This window comes from Trachemys scripta, chromosome 2 (genome assembly GCF_013100865.1).
Source record: "Trachemys scripta elegans isolate TJP31775 chromosome 2, CAS_Tse_1.0, whole genome shotgun sequence".
NCBI classification, from domain to species: domain Eukaryota; kingdom Metazoa; phylum Chordata; order Testudines; family Emydidae; genus Trachemys; species Trachemys scripta.
Genome location: NC_048299.1, coordinates 106,272,387 through 106,293,516, shown reverse-complemented (window position 1 = coordinate 106,293,516; position 21,130 = coordinate 106,272,387). Strand labels below are relative to the sequence as shown.

The 21,130-nt window shown below is 41.4% G+C and overlaps 1 protein-coding gene across 3 annotated transcripts in view; it reads left to right on the top strand.

The window, feature by feature from the left end:
• Nucleotides 1–21,130, top strand: part of GALNT1 (polypeptide N-acetylgalactosaminyltransferase 1) — a 204,066-nt gene that overhangs the window by 116,171 nt on the left and 66,765 nt on the right. For all 3 annotated transcript variants that reach the window (XM_034761367.1, XM_034761365.1, XM_034761364.1), the window contains one exon: nucleotides 5,442–5,608. In XM_034761367.1, coding sequence (XP_034617258.1) covers nucleotides 5,442–5,608 — 167 coding nt within the window. The remainder of the gene's footprint in view (nucleotides 1–5,441; nucleotides 5,609–21,130) is intronic.

Sequence of the window (21,130 nt, the reverse complement as noted above, 5' to 3'; positions counted from 1 at the left end):
TCAGATGTTGCGTCACGAAAGTCGTCCAAGCAGCCAAAAATATTAGGTCTGTTTGGATGTAATAATTAGCCATCTGCAAGCATGCAGATTGGAATCCCCAATTCTAGCTGGTTTTGGCAAAGTTTGACTTTGAATGATATCTCAAAATTTGTTAAGGTTCTCATAAGACTGTACAAAGGAATTTAAATTAATTTGTGAAGGACAGCTGGTCCCTCTTTCTTCTTTTCAGGCAGCCCTTCATGTGTTCGGTATGGTGTTGAGACCGTCGTCCTGCCTATAAGCATCCAACAATCCGTAGGAGGTATAGGTTACTGTGGAATCACCTGCCTTTTTTGAGGGATTTGTTCAGTATCAAGGCTGATGAAGCCTTATATACTTCAAAGGATGCCCAGGAGGGTCTTTGGAGGGCAGTGTGTGGGCAGTGTTAGACTCTTACTTTAAAAGGAAACCTGCTAGGGCCCTGGTCATAGCCAAGGCTGTCTTATTACCCGCAACACAGACCTTCTGAGTCTCTAAGGAAGTTTCAAAAATCCCAGATGATGGTAAAGCCATCAGTGTGATCTCTGCACCCAGTTTCATGGTTGAGGCAACAAATTTGACTTGGCAGCCAAGAGTTCTGTACAACTTCTAGTGGATTCACTAGTTATTTCCCCTCCTTTTAGCAATCACCATTTTCATTTCCACGGGGTTTGGAGAACCATAATGACAGACTGTGGGTTATGGAGATGATAAAACTGGGACCCCTCAGAAGAGCAAACTTCATCAGTAGACGTACTTTCACAGAATTAAGAGGTTTACTGCCACTATCTTCTGATACCACAGCGTTCAACTTGAGACAACCTTCATTTGCAGACTCAAATCCAAGATGGTAACGCTTACCTCAGTAATCCCCTCCCTGAATCCACCGGACTGGTGCACAACTCCTTGACCTTCATATTGCTATCTGTCCTCCCCACAGAAAAATATTTCTCATTTTACGTAGGCATTTCCTAATAAAGGATATTCCCTTCTAGACTGCCAGCAGCACTGAAGGTGTTCAAGAAATGTTTTAATGTAGTAGCAGCAGCCCACCTGAGAAAGCAGAGTCATAGTTTTAACAACTCCAAACCTCAACAATTGCCTCATCCTAGGAAAATGTCCTCAATAGGTAGTCAGCTCCATTCAGCAGACTATTCATCCTTTTGCCTCCCTAGAACTAAGGGTCAATGAGGAAAAACAAATTCTATTAAGTCTATTAATGGTTGTTTGTCAGAGGGTGGAGATGGATGGCAGGAGAGAGATCACTTGATCATTACCTGTTAGGTTCACTCCCTCTTGGGCACCTGGCATTGGCCACTGTTGGCAGACACGATACTGGGCTGGATGGACCTTCGGTCTGACCCAGCATGGCTGTTCTTATGTTCTCTAATTAAAAAATAGTTTACTGGGGTAGTATTGGATACAACAGCAGCAAGGACCTACCTCCCGCAGGAGAGAATCAGTGGCATAGTGGATTTAATCATCAACAGCAGACACATCGTAAACACATTGCTGAGAACTTGCCTCAGGCTTCTATGTCACGTCGTGTCCTGCACTTACATAAGTCAGCATGCTAGACTTCACCTTTGCTGCATACACTTACTTCAACCATCCTGTATCAGCCCATCGGACATCACCTAGACAAGACAGTGCAGGTACCCCTGGAAGTTGTCATGTAAACTGGTGGAAGTATCCCAATAAATCTTCCAGAGGAGTTCCCTTTTCTCCATGCCTACCATTCAAAACTCTCATAACAAATGCTTCCAACATGGGATGGGGGTTCACCTGGGCCACATAGGTTCAAGGTCTCTGATTTTTCAAAGAGGCCCAATTACACACATACATTCTGGAGCAGAGTGCAACTTGCCATGCTTGTGTTCCATGTTTTCCAGTTCTTAAAGGCTCATCTGTCCATATATTAACAAGCAGTAATGTTTTACTAACAGAGGAGCAAGATCCACCCCCCTGTCAGGAAGCAGTATGTCTGTGGAACAAGTGTATTGGTCACAACTTAAATCTAGTGGCTCTCCGCTTACCAGGTCTTCAGAATGTTCTGCTTTTTTGCCTCAGCAGGTAACTTACAAGCAATCATAATTTGTCGGTAAAGGACATTGTCATTCAAAAAATACTTAGTGACGTCAACGCTCCATAGATATTATCAACATTGAACAACAGAAAGTGTCAAGAGTTCTTCAGCAGGGGATCAGGATCACAGGTCCATGGCAGGGGCATTCCTGATCCTTGGTCATCAGCTTTCATGTATAAGGCTGTAAGAAAGTTGACTTGGTTGTCGTCGTTGTTGTTCGAAAGTTGAAGTCAAAGCCCCGGGACCTAAATGTTTTGTTTCATTATTGACTAGATGACTAGTACCTCCCACTGCTCCCCCACGCCGTGTGTGGTGTTGGAGTCCAAACTCTTGCATCCTGGAGCTAGACCCAGATCAGAGATCTCTAGAAGCCTTCCCAGCCCTGTATCCTGCAGGAGAGACAAGCCCATCCAGCCCCATTCACTGGGACATCCTCTAGCTTGTCCCTCGGTGCATAGGGGTGGCTGTGGAAAGGAAAGTCCTTGAAGTTGGGTAGGAGACACTGCTGCTTGGTGGCCCTGACCCACACTACCAGGTGCAGGTAGACCTTCACCTGGGCAAAGTGCAAGGCAAGCGCCAGAAGGGCTTGAGTGCAGGCAGTGGTGCTCAATATGGAGCTAGGGCAGTGAGGGGGTGGTGAATGCTACGGAGAAACTAGTCCCATCCTCTGCATCTGCCATGGCCCTCACCAAGTCATGAGAGAGGTGGCTCCATGTTCCAAGTTGCAATGCCACTTAAAATTGCAACAATTTGCGGTTTCCTCAACAAAATCACAGCCCGTGATTTTCCTACAGCCTTACACATGCATTTATCATCCAGTTCCCCTAATCCCAAGGGTAATCAGAATGATCAAACAAGACTCAGCAAAGATAATTCTGGCTCCAGCCTAGGCAAAGGCAGTCTTGGTTTTTAGACCCGATGAACCTTTCATTTCAGCCCCTGATCCAATTGCCTGTTCAGCTGTCTCTGCTATCCCAGAAGGAAGGCCAAATTCTGCATCTGGTTCTAATATTTATAAGATCCAGATTCAATTTATAGTATGGATACTGGATGATTGTCAGTGTTAGAGAGAAGTTGCTCATCGGAAGTCAAAATACCCATATTAAAATTAGAACTCTACCAGCGCTATATACTCCTAATGGAAAATACTTAGATGTGCATAGGGCCTTGTCAGTCTTGATGGGATTAGGCTGTTAGAGTATTTCCTAGATTATTTGTACTTTATGAGGAAAGAATGAAAGGTTAACATGTTTCCACCTGAAGACTGTCTAATTGGATTACTAGTTGTAGTAGACTTTGCTAATATTTAGCTTAAGTAGCCCTTACAGAAAGACACTCAGTTCACTCCAAGGCCCAAAAATCCTCAGCTGCATCTTTGAGGAATGTGTTTGTAGCTCACCCTCAGTAAGGCATGTTGGAGCTTGTATGCCCCCAGACTTTGTGGGTTCTGCTCTCAGTTGGAGGAACCACCCCACTCCCACTCGGAAAGTTCAGGCACAAATGTAGTACTTATGCTCAGAGTATGAGAACTAGTTTTGGCTAGTGCTTTTAGTGACCCTATCTTCTGCAAATTGAATGAGGGTGGGAGGAGGATGCAGACCCATTGCCCTATTCTTTTACACTGGCCAGTAATGCTAGCCCCCTCCCTAAATTTGGAGGAAACGTGCTGAATGCTCCTCACAGTTCCCTGAAGGCTGTTGGAAGGTATAAGGCTTCCTAAGGCAGCATCCTTCTTGGCGTTTCTTCTGGGGTGGCATGCGTCAGTACTGCCTATCATGAACCCTGTTGCAGTTCATTTGATCTCTCAATTTAGAATTCAACAAAACAGTTCTATTGATAGAAATGAAGCTCCATAAAGTGTATTCCTTGTCCTCTTCTGATTTTGATTTCATATTTCTACATTGCTTTGTTGATTCTCCAAAGCTGACAGAACTAAAATTTTATATTACAATAGTTTGCATATGATTCTGAAAATATACAAGGAGTAAAAAAAGTGCTAAGTTTTTATAGTCACTTTTAAAGTAGAATTGCACTTTAAAGCCTTCCAACAGTTTTTTGAAAATTTATGTGCAGTATATTGATTTCTCTACCTGATTCTGTGCGGGGTTGCTTGCTGAAAAACAGTGATCCAGTCTGTAGGCTAGACATTTGCTTTTTAAGGTATGTGGTGCTCTTGGAGACATTATAGTCTTGCATACAAATTTCAAAACGTCAAATATGAAAACTTTTTTTAGCCTACTTTCAGCCAGTAAAATTAACTAAATATAAATCTTTTTTTTTTTTTGCCTTTAAACTAGCTTTTATAGCATGTCCAATATATGCAAAACCGGAAAAAACATTTTTGTATCCTAGAGTGGGGGCATCAAATGTGACTTTTCAGTAGCAAAAGGTTGTATGAACATAATTTTGCTTTTTTTAAAAAAGCTACTATAAAGTTCAATACACAATTAACTTACATGAATTTTATAGGGTATTTTAAAATCTTACATTTCCCCCCAAATGTCAAGAACTACTAGAGTAGGATAACGCTAAATATATAATGCTAGCTATATTAAATTATTTTTTCTTCCAGACATACAATATTCCAAATAAATTACTTTTGTGCAAATATACTTTTAATTTTTCTGATTTTTTTTTCTGTTGTAAAACTGTTCACTTCCCAGCCTGTATAGCTTTTGCTTAATTAAGTTTTTTTCTTAAAGCGAGTATAGATCTAATTTAATGTTATCAGAGGTGGCATCCTTGGAAGATTGATCCTCCTTATTCACAAAACAGGTATACAAGGACGTAAAAGAAATGAGACAATAGTTTCAATACACATCTTGTGTGTTTGCCTATGGTGTTAACAAGGATGCCACTTCTTTATCCTGTTCTCACCAACTCAATTTATGCACTGCAAGTGACTGAACAGCCGTCAGATGGTAACATCTGGTCACTGCTGACCAGAGCAGGGAGCAATACATGCACCGCAAATGAAAAGCTTGCCATTCCATTACTTAATCTACTGAGCCATTCAGTCCTCCATCCTTTCCTTGCCTCTCTACTATGGGTTTGAACGGTTCAGCATAATATAGTGACAAACGCTTTTCTTAACCCTTTACACCAGTGTATGTTAAAAAGAGCCACAAAGCTGGAACACACAGAGACATGTTATGGTGCAAATATATCTATTTGCTATTTTAAATCTGCAAACTCTTGATCTTTTTTTCATTTTTCACATTTTAAATCCTACTATTGGAGTATTTTTAATGTTATAACCCAGAAATTATATTTTAAAATTGTTATAAAAATTGTTGACTTATCAATGAACCTGTTTGATTTACCTTTCTGTCCATAGGTGTAAAACAAAGGTGTATCCAGACAATCTTCCTACAACAAGTGTTGTCATTGTGTTTCACAATGAGGCTTGGAGTACGCTTTTACGAACTGTCCATAGTGTGATAAATCGGTCGCCACGACACTTGCTGGAAGAAATTGTACTTGTAGATGATGCCAGTGAAAGAGGTAATACAGTGTTGTTGTGTTGCTGGTTTTCAGATGCTGTCTACGTGGCTTCATGACTTACTGCTTTAAGAAATTCAGGCTTGACATTGGTTTAGCAAGGACAAATAGTTTTGAGAATATTTGAAAAATGGTAGTAATGAAACAATGCCCACATTTGTTTGTATCTGGAACATTCCACACTGAATATACAGTAAAAGCCCACCGATCCACCCATTGCATTCTTCTTTTAACATTATAAAGGACATAGCAGTTCTGGGTATCTTTAATAATAATAATAATTTTAAAAAGGGCCACTAGACTGTTTATTTCAAATTCTGTGCAATCTGTAGTACGGTTTGCTTTCTAAGGCATTCACAAACCTCTCCAGTAGTGGTTCCCGTAGTGAGGTCCCTGGATCATGGGAGTCCACTGTGGGTTATGCTAGGGTCTGTCCCTGGAAGCAGGGCCAGGACACACTGGAAAGAAATTCTGGCACTTTGCCACATGAAGGACGCCATTTTGTTCCACATAGCATGATGCATCATTTCTGAGGGGAGCAGGCAGGACCATTCCCATGCTGCTGTGTATATTCCAGTAGAACCAGAAACAAAAGGGGTCTGGGTCATTTAATCAGATGCTAACGGGGTCCTTGGTGGAAAAAAGTTTGGGAACCATTGTCTTAGAGCATGTAAGATTTTTATATTCATCACCTGATCAAATGAACACAGACAGCTTTCTGCCCTAAAAACCTAAATAACTCAAAGATATAAACATATGTGCACAGGTTAGAGCTCGTTGAAACTTGACATTTTCATTCCACAGACAAATGTGATATTTTAAAAAAAAAAATTCAAAATCAGAACAACATTTCAATTTCCAAAATTCAGTTTTGGCTCAACAAAAGCATTACAGAAAAATTGAAAAGTGTCATTTTAGATTTTGACTTTAATATTTGTATTTAGTTTTTCTTTAAAATTCGGATTTAATTTTTAAATATTAATATTAAATACTAACTATCAAATACATTTTAATTGAATTATATAGTTTTGTCAGGATAAAGTTATGCATAATTTATATCAGTCACTGTTTAAAAAAAAAAAAAAATTCATGCTGTGGTCACAGTGACTGTGAGGACCTTGCTGCCATTCATTAACAGTTTGTTAGTTAGCTTTAACATAGTTCTGTTTTGAAACGGGACTAGATCAAAGCAAACTAACACACTGATAATGTGTGGCAGCAGGGTCCAGATAAATGGTAGAATTTACAGTTATGTGACAGTGGTGACCACGATGACATAATCGTATCCATAAGAATTGGTGATTGGTATTGTAATTGATAAATATAAAATAAAATACTAAATATAAACCTAAAATAAAAAACCCAAATCTGGTGGAGGATTTTCTCCAATATTAAGTGTCTATATGCATGTGAAAGAGAAGCCCTGTGTGTGTGTGTGTGTGTGTGTGTGTGTGTGTAACATCCGTTAACCAGTTGTTTTATTGTCTTGTCATCTGTTACCTTCATTTATATAACCAATGAAGATTATTTCCATAAGTTGGGGATGTTGCAGCAGTGCTAGAGATTGCTCATTAGGTAGAGGATAGTGAATGGAAAGGATGACACATTAAGCAGGTGAATAGCTACAGAGGACATCAACATGAACTTTGAAGGCCATCCCTAGAGCCACTGAATCTAATCTCAGAGTCAGAGTATTAGCTGAATTGAAGGAAAGCACTGCACGAAAATGAAGCAAAAAGGCAAAGAAGTAGTGGGGCTAAAGTTTGAATAGTGGTTATGGTCCAGAGATTCAATACAACTCTGCTATTGCATGGAACAATAGGGACATCTGGGAAATAAAGTATTAAACTGAGAAATAACATAGGACAAATGAAGAGAGAACAATCATGTACAAAAGCAAATTCCACTATATTCCTGCAGAAAAACTTGCTTGATCAGAACTACTTTTTAAAATGTTTTCTAGTCAGTGAAACTCCGCTCTGCTAGCCATGAATTTGTATATTTTTTTACTGTTGAAATCTAGCTAGGATGCAAATGTAGTCCCTAAATTTTAGTTTTCCCCAAATTTCAGTTGGTGATGTACTTAAATATTGGCTTTCTTGTTTACTGATGAAGCTTTCTCTGTACCAAGCAGAATGTGCAGCAGAGCCTATTTCGGGCTATTTGAAACCCAGTCGTATATTGGAGAATGTACTAGTACAAGAAGTTCCAAGATAATTGGAACCTCAAACTTTCCAAGAAACACACAATGGGATTCATTTAGACCAGTGGTGGGCAACCTGCAGCCCATCAGGGTAAGCTGATTGCGGGCTGTGAGACATTTTGCAGACCATCCGCAGGCACAGCCCCCCACAGCTCCCAGTGGCCGTGGTTCGCAGTTCCCAGCCAATGGGAGCTGCAGGAAGCGGCAGCCAGCCCACCGCTTCCCGCAGCTCCCATTGGCCGACAATGGTGAACCACGGCCACTGAGAGCTGTGGGAGGCTGTGCCTGTGGATGGTCAACGTCCGCAAAAGTCTCATGGCCCACTGTCAGCTTACCCTGATGGCTGCACGTGGGCTGCAGGTTGCCCTCCACTGCTCTAGACATTAGGAACACATGTCATGGTGCCCGGGCTAACTCTATGCCTTCCTGGCCCCTTCGAATGCTGCCCTCCCTTTCAGGTCTGTCTTGCAGTTGCCTCTTCTGGGATGGAATGATACAATTCTCAGACCAGGTCTTGGGTTGCAGCCCCCTGTGTATCAACCGAGATTGCCTCAACAGGATCTGACCTATGTCCAGTACCTCCAAATCTGTTTCTTCCTCCAGCAATAACAGTAGTAAGCAGTGACAACAGCCTCCTTAAAACAAAGTATTATTTATTTAGAACAAAAGCATTTAAGATAAAAACAGTTCTTAAAACAGACATCTGGTTGACCAGATAACTAACCACTTTCCACATGGTTATCCTGTGGAATGGTCTAAATTTCCTGTAGACCCCTTCCCTCCCTCAAGATCTCTACAGTCTGATTGGCATAGTCTTTCCATAATTCATAAAACCATTTCTCCCCCATGCATCAGGGAGACCCCCATTTAAAAGCTGTTAAGTCTTTTTGATCTTGAATTTCCCAGCCTGGCAAAAGATCATTGTAGATAGGCTGTAAAGTTCTTGAAGCTGATGGCTTTGCCAATTGTCTTTCAAGTGTGTGCTGGGATTTTCGTATCTGGAGCCATTGTCTTTCTGTTGGTTCTTCCTACAGCCCTTATTAAGCTAGATCAATGCATTCATATAGGAAACTTTTATAACAAAATACAGAAGAACTTGCCCTCACTGACCAAGTCACATACAGTGTTCATAACATCATTATATTACTGTATTCTTAGATTACATAGTAATTCCATGTCCTTCACATACGCTTTCCTTCATTTGTCACATTTTGTAATTCAGTTTTGTAACAACGTAAGCACACAAATTTAAACATAAAACTAAAATGAAAAAATAATTACATTAAAATATATATATTTCAAAATGAGAAGTCCTTAAAAATCAGAACATTCTGTTCTTACAGGGTTTTTAAAAAACATTTCATGGAAATTAACATGTTCTCATGGGACATTTCAGTTTTGACTAAATGACTTTCTCTGATTTAAAAAAAAAAAAAAATTCTGTCAATTTTTGGCTAGTTGTGGTACAGGTAAACTAACTTTATAATTAACTACCTTGATTCTTGAATTATGTGAGAGGGTGATGGTTGAAAAGAGTTTTTCATAACTCGCTCCTGATTAAATTCATAAAATATATTCTCTGTAAGGTATATGACTTGGATTTTTCACACAATTATGTACTTAACTATTATGATAGTGTAAGGAAAAAAATAAGCAATGTGTATATAGGGTTGCAGAAAAAATGCATGTATTGGAGGAATAGTACATGACAGGCATGACACTGTCCTCAGAACTGTTAGATCTGCCTCTTCAACACCTGCCTCCACATTGAGATATTGCTTGGAAGTCTTGTGTTGTGGAGTACCCATAGGCACAAAATCTCAAAGGCGAGATTACTTGTACAATAACTGGAATTTTTGCAGATGTTTTGCCCCGTGTCCCCTCACATTGTACCTTACAGGTGTGCTCTGTCGTCTGTCCTTTTTCCCCTTCTGCTGCAGAACCTCCTTGCATTTTGTAGTTGAGAAGGAACTGGAGTGGCGGCTGTTCCATCCTTCCCTATATAATCTCGCTCACCGGAATACGAGGATATATAGATCACTGGTGTAGATCATAGATGTTGCTGACTTAAAAGCTCCAATCAGGAGCACACAGGCATGCACGCATCCTGTGGTGGAGCACTCATAGGGACAAAACTTCTCAAAGAGCTGTAGTTACTGTACAAGTTAGCTCTTCATTCACTTTATGTGCACTTTTGATAATGCACTATGTAGCTAAATTATTGTATGTATTTGAGATATCCCTGAAAAATTACCAGTGTAGTAGCTCAGACAAATGATAAAATTTCAACATCTTTAGCTCAATTAATCTCCCTCTCCTCCTCCTCCTCCTCCTCCTGTTTTTTTTTTTTAGTAGTTATTTCTTGGAACAGATCAAATCCGGATTCTAATTTGCATATAGCAACAGAGGGTCCTGTGGCACCTTTGAGACTAACAGAAGTACTGGGAGCATAAGCTTTCGTGGGTGAAGTTCTTACCCACGAAAGCTTATGCTCCCAGTACTTCTGTTAGTCTCAAAGGTGCCACAGGACCCTCTGTTGCTTTTTACAGATTCAGACTAACACGGCTACCCCTCTGATACTAATTTGCATATATTACAGTAGAGATTATTGTAGGGTTAAACTTTCCAAATTAATTAGAATATGTATGTACAAATTTAAAATAAGCTTACATTTTCATCTTTAATGATATTCACTATTTCATCTTTCAAAAACATCTTAATTGGCACTATTTTGGAATAGTGCTAAAGGTCAATCATGGAGAGCCACTTTTAATTGTAGCCTGAAAATGGTGAGGAATGACTCGTAAACACTGTGGCAAACTAATATAGGTGTATTATTTCCCTTACTTTTGTTGTTCTAGATAATGTCCTATCTTTTCAATTTTAATGGAAGAGGGGTCATTCAACCCCATTTTAAAATGAGAAACTCCTTCATTTTGAAGTCAAATGTTAGCCCCATAAAAGCCTAAACTCTTTTGAAGTCAGCTTTTTTCCATTTTTTATGAAAAGCAGAACACTTGTGTACCCTTTGTAACCAAAAGGAAATGTATGTTTCAGATGTTGAGGCTTAAACTACTAAAATACTTTAATTTGGTCTAGAGCAGGAGTTCCCAAAGTTGGTTCGCGGCTTGTTCAGGGTAAGGCCCTGTAAGGGGCTCACAGCCCCCAGTGGCCGCGGTTCACTGTTCCCAGCCAATGGGAGCTGCGGGAAGCGGTGGCCCGGCCTGCGCCACTTTCCATAGCTCCCATTGGCCAGGAACGGCGAACCGCGGCCACTGGGAGCTGCGAGTGGCTGTATCTGCGGACACTCAGGTAAAGTGTCTCGCAGCCTGCAGGGGCTTACCCTCAACAAGCCGCGAGCCAACTTTGGGAACCCCTGGTCTAGAGAGATACAGTATTCGTAATTTGAGACCACTGAAATATATTTCACTTGCAGTTTTTTGTCAGCAATTGAGAAGTTTTCTCGCCACCCCTCCACCACCCAAACAGGTCTGTTTGATTTCACAGGAAACATGATTTTAAATTAATGAAGACTGAAAGACACACTAGTTGAAAGCATAAAGGTTTCTACACATGCTGGTTAAGTATTCTGTTGTATTGAAATAAGCCTTTTTTTAAAAGGAGATGTTCATCCTAGCTAAGTAGCATATTTCGAATTCTAGTCTTCCAATTTAATTGGAATAGAGTAAGCAGTGAGTCTTGCCTGGAGCCTGTTGTGTACCTGCCAGTCTCTGCTGATAGCAAAGTGAATTTGCATAATATCACAGTTCTGTTTACACTGGAAAGAAAAGCATTAGGGAAACAAAACATATCTGTTACTTTTGCATCTTTAGCTACTGAACAAAATTATGAAGCATTATTAATTTATATATATATGATTATTGATGTCTTTTTTTTTTTATATCTAACATTTTGCCAGCAAGAAACTAGTTAAAAAGAGGATCCTGATGTCAAGCTGTCCTGCAGTGGTCCAAGAGTGAGAGTACCAACCGCAGGGCAGACTATTAAGAACCAGGCACAACCCCCAAATTGGTTGATTCTGTATTTAGATTTCACCAACCAGTTGTCAAGTGTTCACTCCTCAATCACTATAACAGCTTTAATATGAGTTAGACAGTCCCCTGGGGTATTCTGATCTGTCTCACCACCCAAGTAAGCCTGATTTTGTGATAGATGGTCCCTTACAGCAAGGATCACAGTAATATTCAGGTTACTCCCAGTCCCAAAGGACCAGTTACTTACCCCAGTCAATTGCACTTCAGATCTCACACCAATAACCAGCATTGTAGATAATTCCATGTAACTATCTAAAGATTTATTTTTATATATATATATACATACACACACACACACACACACTCTCTCTCTCTCTCTCTCTCTCTCTCTCTCTCTCTCCAAACTTCAGTTTCAAAAAGTAATAGAAGCTTCTATAATAAACAAGCTCTATATGTTCTTTAGGGCTAACCCAGACTAAGCACTAGGGTCTAGTGCTTATGGCTAGTAATTCTTGCTCCCAGAGTCCAAGCAGCATAAAGATAGTCAGGGCTGGTGCAAGGCGAAACTTCCACCTTGCGACACCCCCCCCCCACCACCACCCCGCTGACCCTCCCCCCGCAGCAGCTAACCCTGCCCGCCCGCCCCCTCCCCCCCGCCCGCAGCAGCAACCCCCCCTCTGCAGCTAACCCCGCCCGGGGAGCCCACCCCAGCTCACCTCTGCTCCACCTCCTCTGCTGAGCACACCGGCGCTGCCCTAATTCTCCTCTCCCAGGCTTGCAGCGCCGATTGGAGAAGAATTAGAGCGGGGGCTGTGTGCTCAGCGGAGGAGACAGAGTGGAGGTGATCTGGGACGGGGAGCGGTTCCCCTGTGTGCGTGTCCCCCCTTACTGTGGGCGGCCCTCCCCGCGCGCCGCCCTCCCCCCCCCCCCCGGCGCGCCTCTTTCCCCCCCCCCCACCCTCCCCCCACACCACCTCCACTCCACCTCCTCGCCTGAGCGGGCTTTGGGCTTTTAGGTGTCCTCAACCACTAGGCGACTGCCTAGTTCGCCTAGTGGTTGCACCTGCCCTTGATACAGTTCCTTCTTGTTGGGGAATTTTATCCCCCTCCTCCCCCACCCCCCCCGCCTTCCGCTCTACGCTGCAGACTCAGCTGGTGGGAGGAATTTGCTTGCATGACTCATCTTCATGGGCAGGGGAGAGTAAACCGTCTTTTGTCCTTTTTAATGTTCCACACTAGTCTGTCTGTCTGTTGGTGGGCCTTCCGTGATGGGCAGGGACTTAACAGGGACTTTCTGTTTTAAACCAGCATTTCGCACTAATTAATGCCTCTCACCTGTCTGGTGATTTATACAGTTACAGAGAACCACAATGCAAAACTCAAATATCATCTTACAGTATGAGATACAGATGTTATAAATGAGATTAATGCATGCAGCAATTTATAAGCATTCTGTAAAATCTAAATACATTCTTATAATTCTAATATCTATTTTAACAATACTAACACACAGCTATGTATTTGGAGTGGAGACATGGGGACCTTTGCGTGTGCTGACACCTCATCTGTCAGCGTTGCACCTGAGTTAATTAGTCCCTCTGTACTAAGAACTAGGTCAGCACTGGATGACTGCAGGTCATATCAAGAGGGAATGCGCTAGCAAGGATCAGAGAAGAAACCAGGTGAAGCCATGCTAGCTAGCCAAACATACACAGAAAAACCGTTCAGACCTTTTAAGAGATGTCGGTCTTACTTCCATTTATTATGAGCCACTGTGGCAGGGCCATTGCATAGAACTATTGAACTATTTATTTCAACTTTTAAATGACTACATAAGAACGACCATACTGGGTCAGACCAAAGGTCCATCTAGCCCAGTATCCTGTTTTCCAACAGTGTCCAATGCCAGGTGCCCCAGAGGGAATGAACAGAATAGGTAATCAAGTTTTCCATCCCAGCTTCTTGCAAACAGAGGCTAGGGACACCATCCCTGCCCATCCTGGCTAATAGCCATTAATGGGCCTATCCCCCTTGAACTCATCTAGTTCTTTTGTGAACCCTTTCATAGTCTTGGCCTTCACAACATGCTCTGGCAAGGAGTTCCATGGGTTGACCCTGCGTTGTGTGAAAAATACTTCCTTTTGTTTGTTTTAAACCCACTGCCTATTAATTTCATTTCATGACCCCTAGTTACTGTGTGATGAGAAGGAGTAAATAACACTTCTTTATTTACTTTCTCCACACCAGTCATGATTTTATAGACATCTATCATATCCCCCCTTAGTCATCCCTTCCAAGCTGAAAAGTCCCAGTCTTATTAGTCTCTCCTCATTCGGAAGCCGTTTCATGCCCCTAATCATTTTTGTTGCCCTTTTCTGAATTCCAATATATCTTTTTTGAGATGGGGTGACCACATCTGCACACAGTATTCAAGATGTGGGCGTACTATGGATTTATATAGAGGCAATATATTTTCTGTCTTATTATCTATCCCTTTCTTAATGATTCCCAACACTTTTGACTGCTGCTGCACATTGAGTGGATGTTTTCAAAGAACTATCCACAATGACTCGGAGATTTCTCTTGAATGGTAACGTCTAATTTAGACCCCATCATGTTATATGTATACTTGGGATTGTTTTCCAATGTGCATTACTTTGCATTTATCAACATTGAATTTCATCTGCCATTTTGTTGACCAGTCACCCAGTTTTGTGAGATTCTTTTGTAGCTCTTCGCAGACTGTCTGGGACTTAACTATCTTGAGTAGTTTTGTATCATCTGCAAATTTTGCCACATCACTGTTTACTCCTTTTTCCAGATCATTTATGAATATGTTTGTCAAGGCTGGATCCCCACTTTGAACTTTAGGGTACAAATGTAGGGGCCTGCATGAAAACTTCTAAGCTTAACTACCAGCTTAGCTCTGGTTCCGCTGCCACCATCAATTTTCCCTCCCTGGGAAGCCTTGAGAAACCTTCACCAATTCCCTGGTGAATACAGATCCAACCCCCTTGGATCTAAAACAAGGAGAAATTAACCATTCCCCTCTTTCCTCTCACCAACTCCTGGTGAATCAAGATCCAAATCCCTTGGATCTTAAAACAAGGAAAAATCAATCAGGTTCTTAAAAAGGCTTTTAATTAAAGAAAAAGGTAAAAATCATTTCTGTAAAATCAGTATGGAAATTAACCTTACAGGGTAATCAAACTTAAAGAGCTCAGAGGACTCCCCTCTAGTCTTAGGTTCAAAGTACAGCAAACAAAGATAAACACTCTAGTAAAAGGTACATTTACAAGTTGAGAAAACAAAGGAAAACTAACACGCCTTGCCTGGCTATTTACTTACAAGTTTGAAATAGGAGAGACTTGTTTAGAAAGATGTGGAGAACCTGGATTGATGTCTGGTCCCTCTCAGTCCCGAGAACGAACACACTCCCAAACAAAGAACACAAACAACAACCTTCCCCCCCACAAGATTTGAAAGTATCTTGTCCCCTTATTGGTCCTTTAGGTCAGATGCCAGCCAGGTTACCTGAGCTTCTTAACCCTTTACAGGGAAAAGGATTTTGGAGTCTCTGGCCAGGAGGGATTTTATAGTACTGTACACAGGACAGCTGTTACCCTTCCCTTTATAGTTATGACAATGTTGAATAGGACTGGTCTCAGTACTGATTTCTGGGGGTCACCACTATTTACTCCTCTCCATTCTGAAAACTGACCATTTATTCCTACCCTTGGTTTCCTATCTTTTAATCGGTTACCAATTCATGAGAGGACCTTCCCTTTTATCCCATGACAACTTACTTTACTTAAGAGCCTATGGTGAGGGACCTTGTCAAAGGCTTTCTGAAAATCTAACTACACTGTGTAGTACACTGGATCCCCTTGTCCTCATGCATGTTGACCCCCTCAAAGAATGCTAGTAAATTGGTGAGGCACGATTTCCCTTTACAAAAACCATGTTGACTCTTCCCCAACAATTTATGTTCATCTATGTGTCTTACAATTCTGTTTTTTTTTATAATTTCAACCAGTTTGCCCAGTACTGAAGTCAGGCTTACTGGCCTGTAATTGCCGGGATCACCTCTAGAGTCCTTTTTAAAAATTGGCATCTCATTAGCTGTACTCCAGTCATTTGGTACAGAAGCTGATTTAAATGATAGGTTAAGACTACAGTTAGTAGTTCTGCAATTTCACATTTGAGTTCCTTCAGAACTCTTGGGTGAATACCATCTGGTCCTGGTGACTTATTTCTGTTTAATTTATCAATTTGTTCTAAAATCTCCTCTGACACCTCAATCTGGGACAGGTCCTCAGATTTGTCACCTAAAAAGAATGACTCACGTTTGGGAATCTCCCTCGCATCCTCAGCTGTGAAGACGGATGCAAAAAATTAATTTAGGTTGTCCGTGGTGGCCTTATAGTCATTGAGTGCTCCTTTAACATCTCAATCGTCCAGTGGCCCCACTGGTGGTTTAGCAGGCTTCCTGCTTCTAATATATTTTTTTTAAAAAAATTGCTATTGCTTTTTGAGTCTTTGGTTAGCTGTTCTTCAAATTCTTTTTTGGCCTTCCTAATTATATTTTTACACTTCATTTGTGAGAGTTTATGCTCCTTTCTATTTTCCTCACTAAGATTTTCCATTTTTTAAAGGATGCCTTTTTGTCTCTCACTGTTTCTTTTCCTTTGTTGTTTAACCACGGTGGCACTTTTTTTAGTTTTGACTATATTTTTTAATTTGGGGTATACATTTAAGTTGAGCCTCCATTCTGGTGTCTTTAAAAAGTTTCCATGCAGCTTGCAGGGATTTCACTTTTGGCACTGACTGTACCTTTTAATTTCTGTTTAACTAATCTCCTCATTTTTGTGTAGTCCCAGTTTTTGAAATTAAATGCTACAGTGTTGGGCTGCTGTGGTGTTTTCTCCACCATAGGGATGTTATATTTAATTATATTACGGTCACTATTACCAAGCGGTCCAGCTATATTCACCTCTTTGACCAGATCCTGTTCTCCACTTAGGACTAAATCAAGAATTGCCTGTCCCCGTGTGGGTTCCAGAACTAGCTTCTCCAAGAAGTAGTCATTTAAGGTGTCAAGAAACTTTATCTCTGCATCCTATCCTGCAGTGACATGTATCCAGTCAATATGAGGATAATTGAAATCTCCTATTGAGTTTTTTATTTTTATAACCTCTCTAATCTCCCTGAGCATTTCACAGTCCCTATATCACCATCCTGCCCAGGTAGTCCGTAATAGATCCCTACTGCTACTCTTCTTATTAGAGCATGCAATTACTATCCTTAGAGATACTATCCTTAGAGTGGTACATTTAGGTTCATTTAAGATTTTTTTACTTCGTTTGATCCTACGCTTTCTTTCACATATAGTGCCACTCCTCCACCAACATGACTTGTTCTGTCATAGAATCAAAGAATATTAGGGTTGAAAGGGACAGCAAGAGGTCATCTAGTCCAAGGCCCTGCTCAAAGCAGGACCAATCCCGACTAAATCATCCCAGCCAGGGATTTGTCAAGCCTGACCTTAAAAACTCTAAGAAAGGAGATTCCACCACCTCCCTAGGTAACCCATTCCAATGCTTTACCACCCTCCTAGTGAAAAAGTTTTTCCTAATATCCAACCTAAACCTCCCCCACTGCAACTTGAGACCATTACTCCTTGTTCTGTCATCTGCTACCACTGAGAACAGTTTAGATCCATCCTCTTTGGAACCCCCTTTCAGGTAGTTGAAAGCAGCTATCAAATCCCCCCTCATTCTTCTCTTCTGCAGACTAAATAATCCCAGTTCCCTCAGCCTCTCTTCATAAGTCATGTGCTCCAGACCCCTAATCATTTTTGTTGCTTTCCGCTGGACTCTTTCCAGTTTTTCCACATCCTTCTTGTAGTGTGGGGCCCAAAACTGGACACACTACTCCAGATGAGGCCTCACCAATGCCGAATAGAAGGGAATGATCATGTCTGTCGATCTGGCAATGCTCCTACTTATACAGCCCAAAATGCTGTTAGCCTTCTTGGCAACAAGGGCACATGGTTGACTCCTATCCAGCTTCTCGTCCACTGTAACCCCTAGATCCTTTTCTGGAGAACTGCTTCCTAGCCATTCGGTCCCTAGTCTGTAACAGTGAATGGGATTCTTCTGTCCTAAGTGCAGGACTCTGCACTTGTCCTTGTTGAACCTCATCAGATTTCTTTTGGCCCAATCCTCTAATTTGTCTAGGTCCCTCTCTATCCTATCCCTGTCCTCCAGCATATCTACCACTCCTCCCAGTTTAGTGTCATCTGCATACTTGCTGAGGGTGCAATCCACACCATCCTCCAGATTATTAATGAAGATATTGAACAAAACCGGCCCAGGACCGATGCTTGGGGCACTCCACTTGATACCGGCTGCCAACTAGCCATGGAACCATTGATCACTATCTGTTGAGCCCGATGATCTAGCTAGCTTTCCATCCACCTTATAGTCCATTCATCCAACTCGTACTTCTTTAACTTGCTGGCAAGAATACTGTGGGAGACCATATCAAAAGTTTGCTAAAGTCAAGGAATAACACATCCACTGCTTTCCCCTCATTCACAGAGTCAGTTATCTCATCATAGAAGATAATTAGGTTAGTCAGACATGACTTGCCCTTGGTGAATCCATGCTGACTCTTCCTGTCCTTCCGATATCTTTTGTATCCTGGTATTACTGTGTCCCATTGATTATCCTCATTCCCCCAAGTTTTTGTGATACCTATTATATCAATATCCTCATTTAATACGAGGCACTCTAGTTCACCCATCTTATTATTTAGACTTCTAGCATTTGTATATAAGCACTTGAAAAAGGTGTCACTTTTTAGCTGTCTGCCATTACATGATGTAATTGAATGGGACTCTTTTTCATTTGACTGTTAATCATCAGATCCTACCCGTATTTTATCATCTTCCATCCTCCTCTTCTTCCTAGGACATAGAGATCTCCATTAATCCTCCACTAAGGGATGTCTGTCTGAACCATGTGCTCCTTTGCACCTGTCGGCTTTCCCCCAGCCCTCAGTTTAAAAACTGCTCTACAGTTTAAATTTTTAATTTTAAGTGCCAGCAATCTGGTTCCATTTTGGTTTAGGTGGAGCCTATCCTTCCTGTATAGGCTCCCCTGTTCCTAAACGTTTCCCCAGTTCCTAATAAATCTAAACTCCTCCTCCCTATACCATTGTCACATCCACACATTGAGACCCTGCAGTTTTGCCTGTCTAACTGACGCTGCGCATGGAACCGGAAGCATTTCAGAGAATGCTACCATATAGGTCCTGGACTTCAATCTCTTACCTAGCAGCCTAAATTTGGCCTCCAGGACCTCTCTTCTATTCTTCCCTATGTCATTGGTACCTACATGTACCACGACCACCAGCTCCTCACCAGCATTACACATAAGTCTATCTGGATGTCTCCAGAGAATTCGCAACCTTTGCACCAGGAAGGCAAGTAACCATGCAGTTCTCCTAGTCATCGCAAACCCAGCTATCTATATTTCTAATGATAGAATGCCCCATAACTATTACCTGTCTTCCTAATCATTGGTGTTTATATTTATACAATAGCCTAACAATTAGGGCTGTTAAGCGATTAAAAAAATTAATCGCGATTAATCATGCGATTAATTGTACTGTTTGTTTACACCTCTACCTCGATATAACGCTGTCCTCGGGAGTCAAAAAAAAATCTTACCGCATTATAGGTGAAACTGCGTTATATCGAACTTGCTTTGATCCGCCGGAGTCCGCAGGCCCGCCCCCCTGGAGCATTGCTTTACCGTGTTATATCAGTTTTTGTGTTATATTGGGTCGCATTATATCGGGGTAGAGGTGTATTTAAATCTTTTTGGATGTTTTCTACATTTTCAAATGTATTGATTTAAATTATAACACAGAATACAAAGTGTATAGTGCTCACTTTATATTTATTTTTGATTACAAATATTTGCATTGTAAAAAAACCAAAAGAAATAGTATTTTTCAATTCACATAATAGAAGCACTGTAGTGCAATCTCTTTATCATAAAAGTTGAACTTAAAAATGTGGAATTAGATACAAAAAATAACTGCACTCAAAAACAAAACAATGTAAAACTTTAGCGCCTACAAATCCACTCAGTCCTACTTCTTGTTCAGCTAATCGCTGAAACAAGTTTGTTTACATTTGTTGTGGTCAAAGACACCCACACAATGATTTTAGTTCAAAGACTCAAGCCTGAGGCCAGTTTATTGACATACATACCAGTGCACTGGGGTGCAGTCCGAAGACTGACATCCCGGGGGCCGCTCGCAGGCGGGTTTTTATTTCATTAAACCGCAAGCAAAGTACAAACAATACGTCATGAGTTAAGAAATTAGGGTTGGGGTCAGTTCCTCCCCTAAACTGCGAGTTAAGAAACTAGGGTCGGGGTCAGTCCCTCCCTTAAACCAAGAGTTAAGAAATTAGGGTTGGGGTCAGTCCCCTCTCCCCCTTTCCCCCTGGTACCTTCCTCATTAATTTCCGAGAAGTGGGTGTTTATTTGGGTAGAGGGGCACTTGGTGGTTTTCCCCAGGGGTGGTACTTGACACCAGTTTGGGTACATTTCTCAAGATGCATGTTATTTTCCGGGGTCTTTTGGTTAAAGATTGGGGGGGTTTCCAGGGGACGCCTACAGAGGGTCTGTGATTGGTCATTTTGCAGATAGCTGGAATTGGAAAAGGTTGCAGCTATTTTGCAATTGCAAAAATCATTTCTTAATGTAAACAAATATTCTATTTTTCGAGCGGTTTCATAAACTTGCGGTTATTATGTTGCTAAAGCAGTTTGTTGCAGCCTTGCAGTTATTCTGGGTTTTTTCCACACACATCTCCTCCCCCCCCCCCCCCCGGACATTACCCTTGACCGAGTTTTTGGCAGAGAACTGTCTTGTTCAGTCTTGCTCAGGCTTAGGCCTGGACTGCTCTGTGTAATGGCAGTCAGCATAACAGATCTCTGTTGGAGGGTTTATTTCAGGGCCTTCAGATTCACAGCTCTGGCTATTAAAAAGAAGGCCTCCCCTGCTTTATTTTCCCACACATTTGAAAAAGTTAATGCTGTCCTCTTCTTGCTTACAATGTCACCTGAAAGTGAGAACGGGTGTTCACATGGCACTGTTGTAGTTGGCGTCACAAGATGGAATTTTTCCATTCTATATGCATCCGAAGAAGTGGGCTGTAGTCCACGAAAGCTTATGCTCTAATAAATTTGTTAGTCTCTAAGGTGCCACAAGTACTCCTGTTCTTCTTTTTGAGGATACAGACTAACATG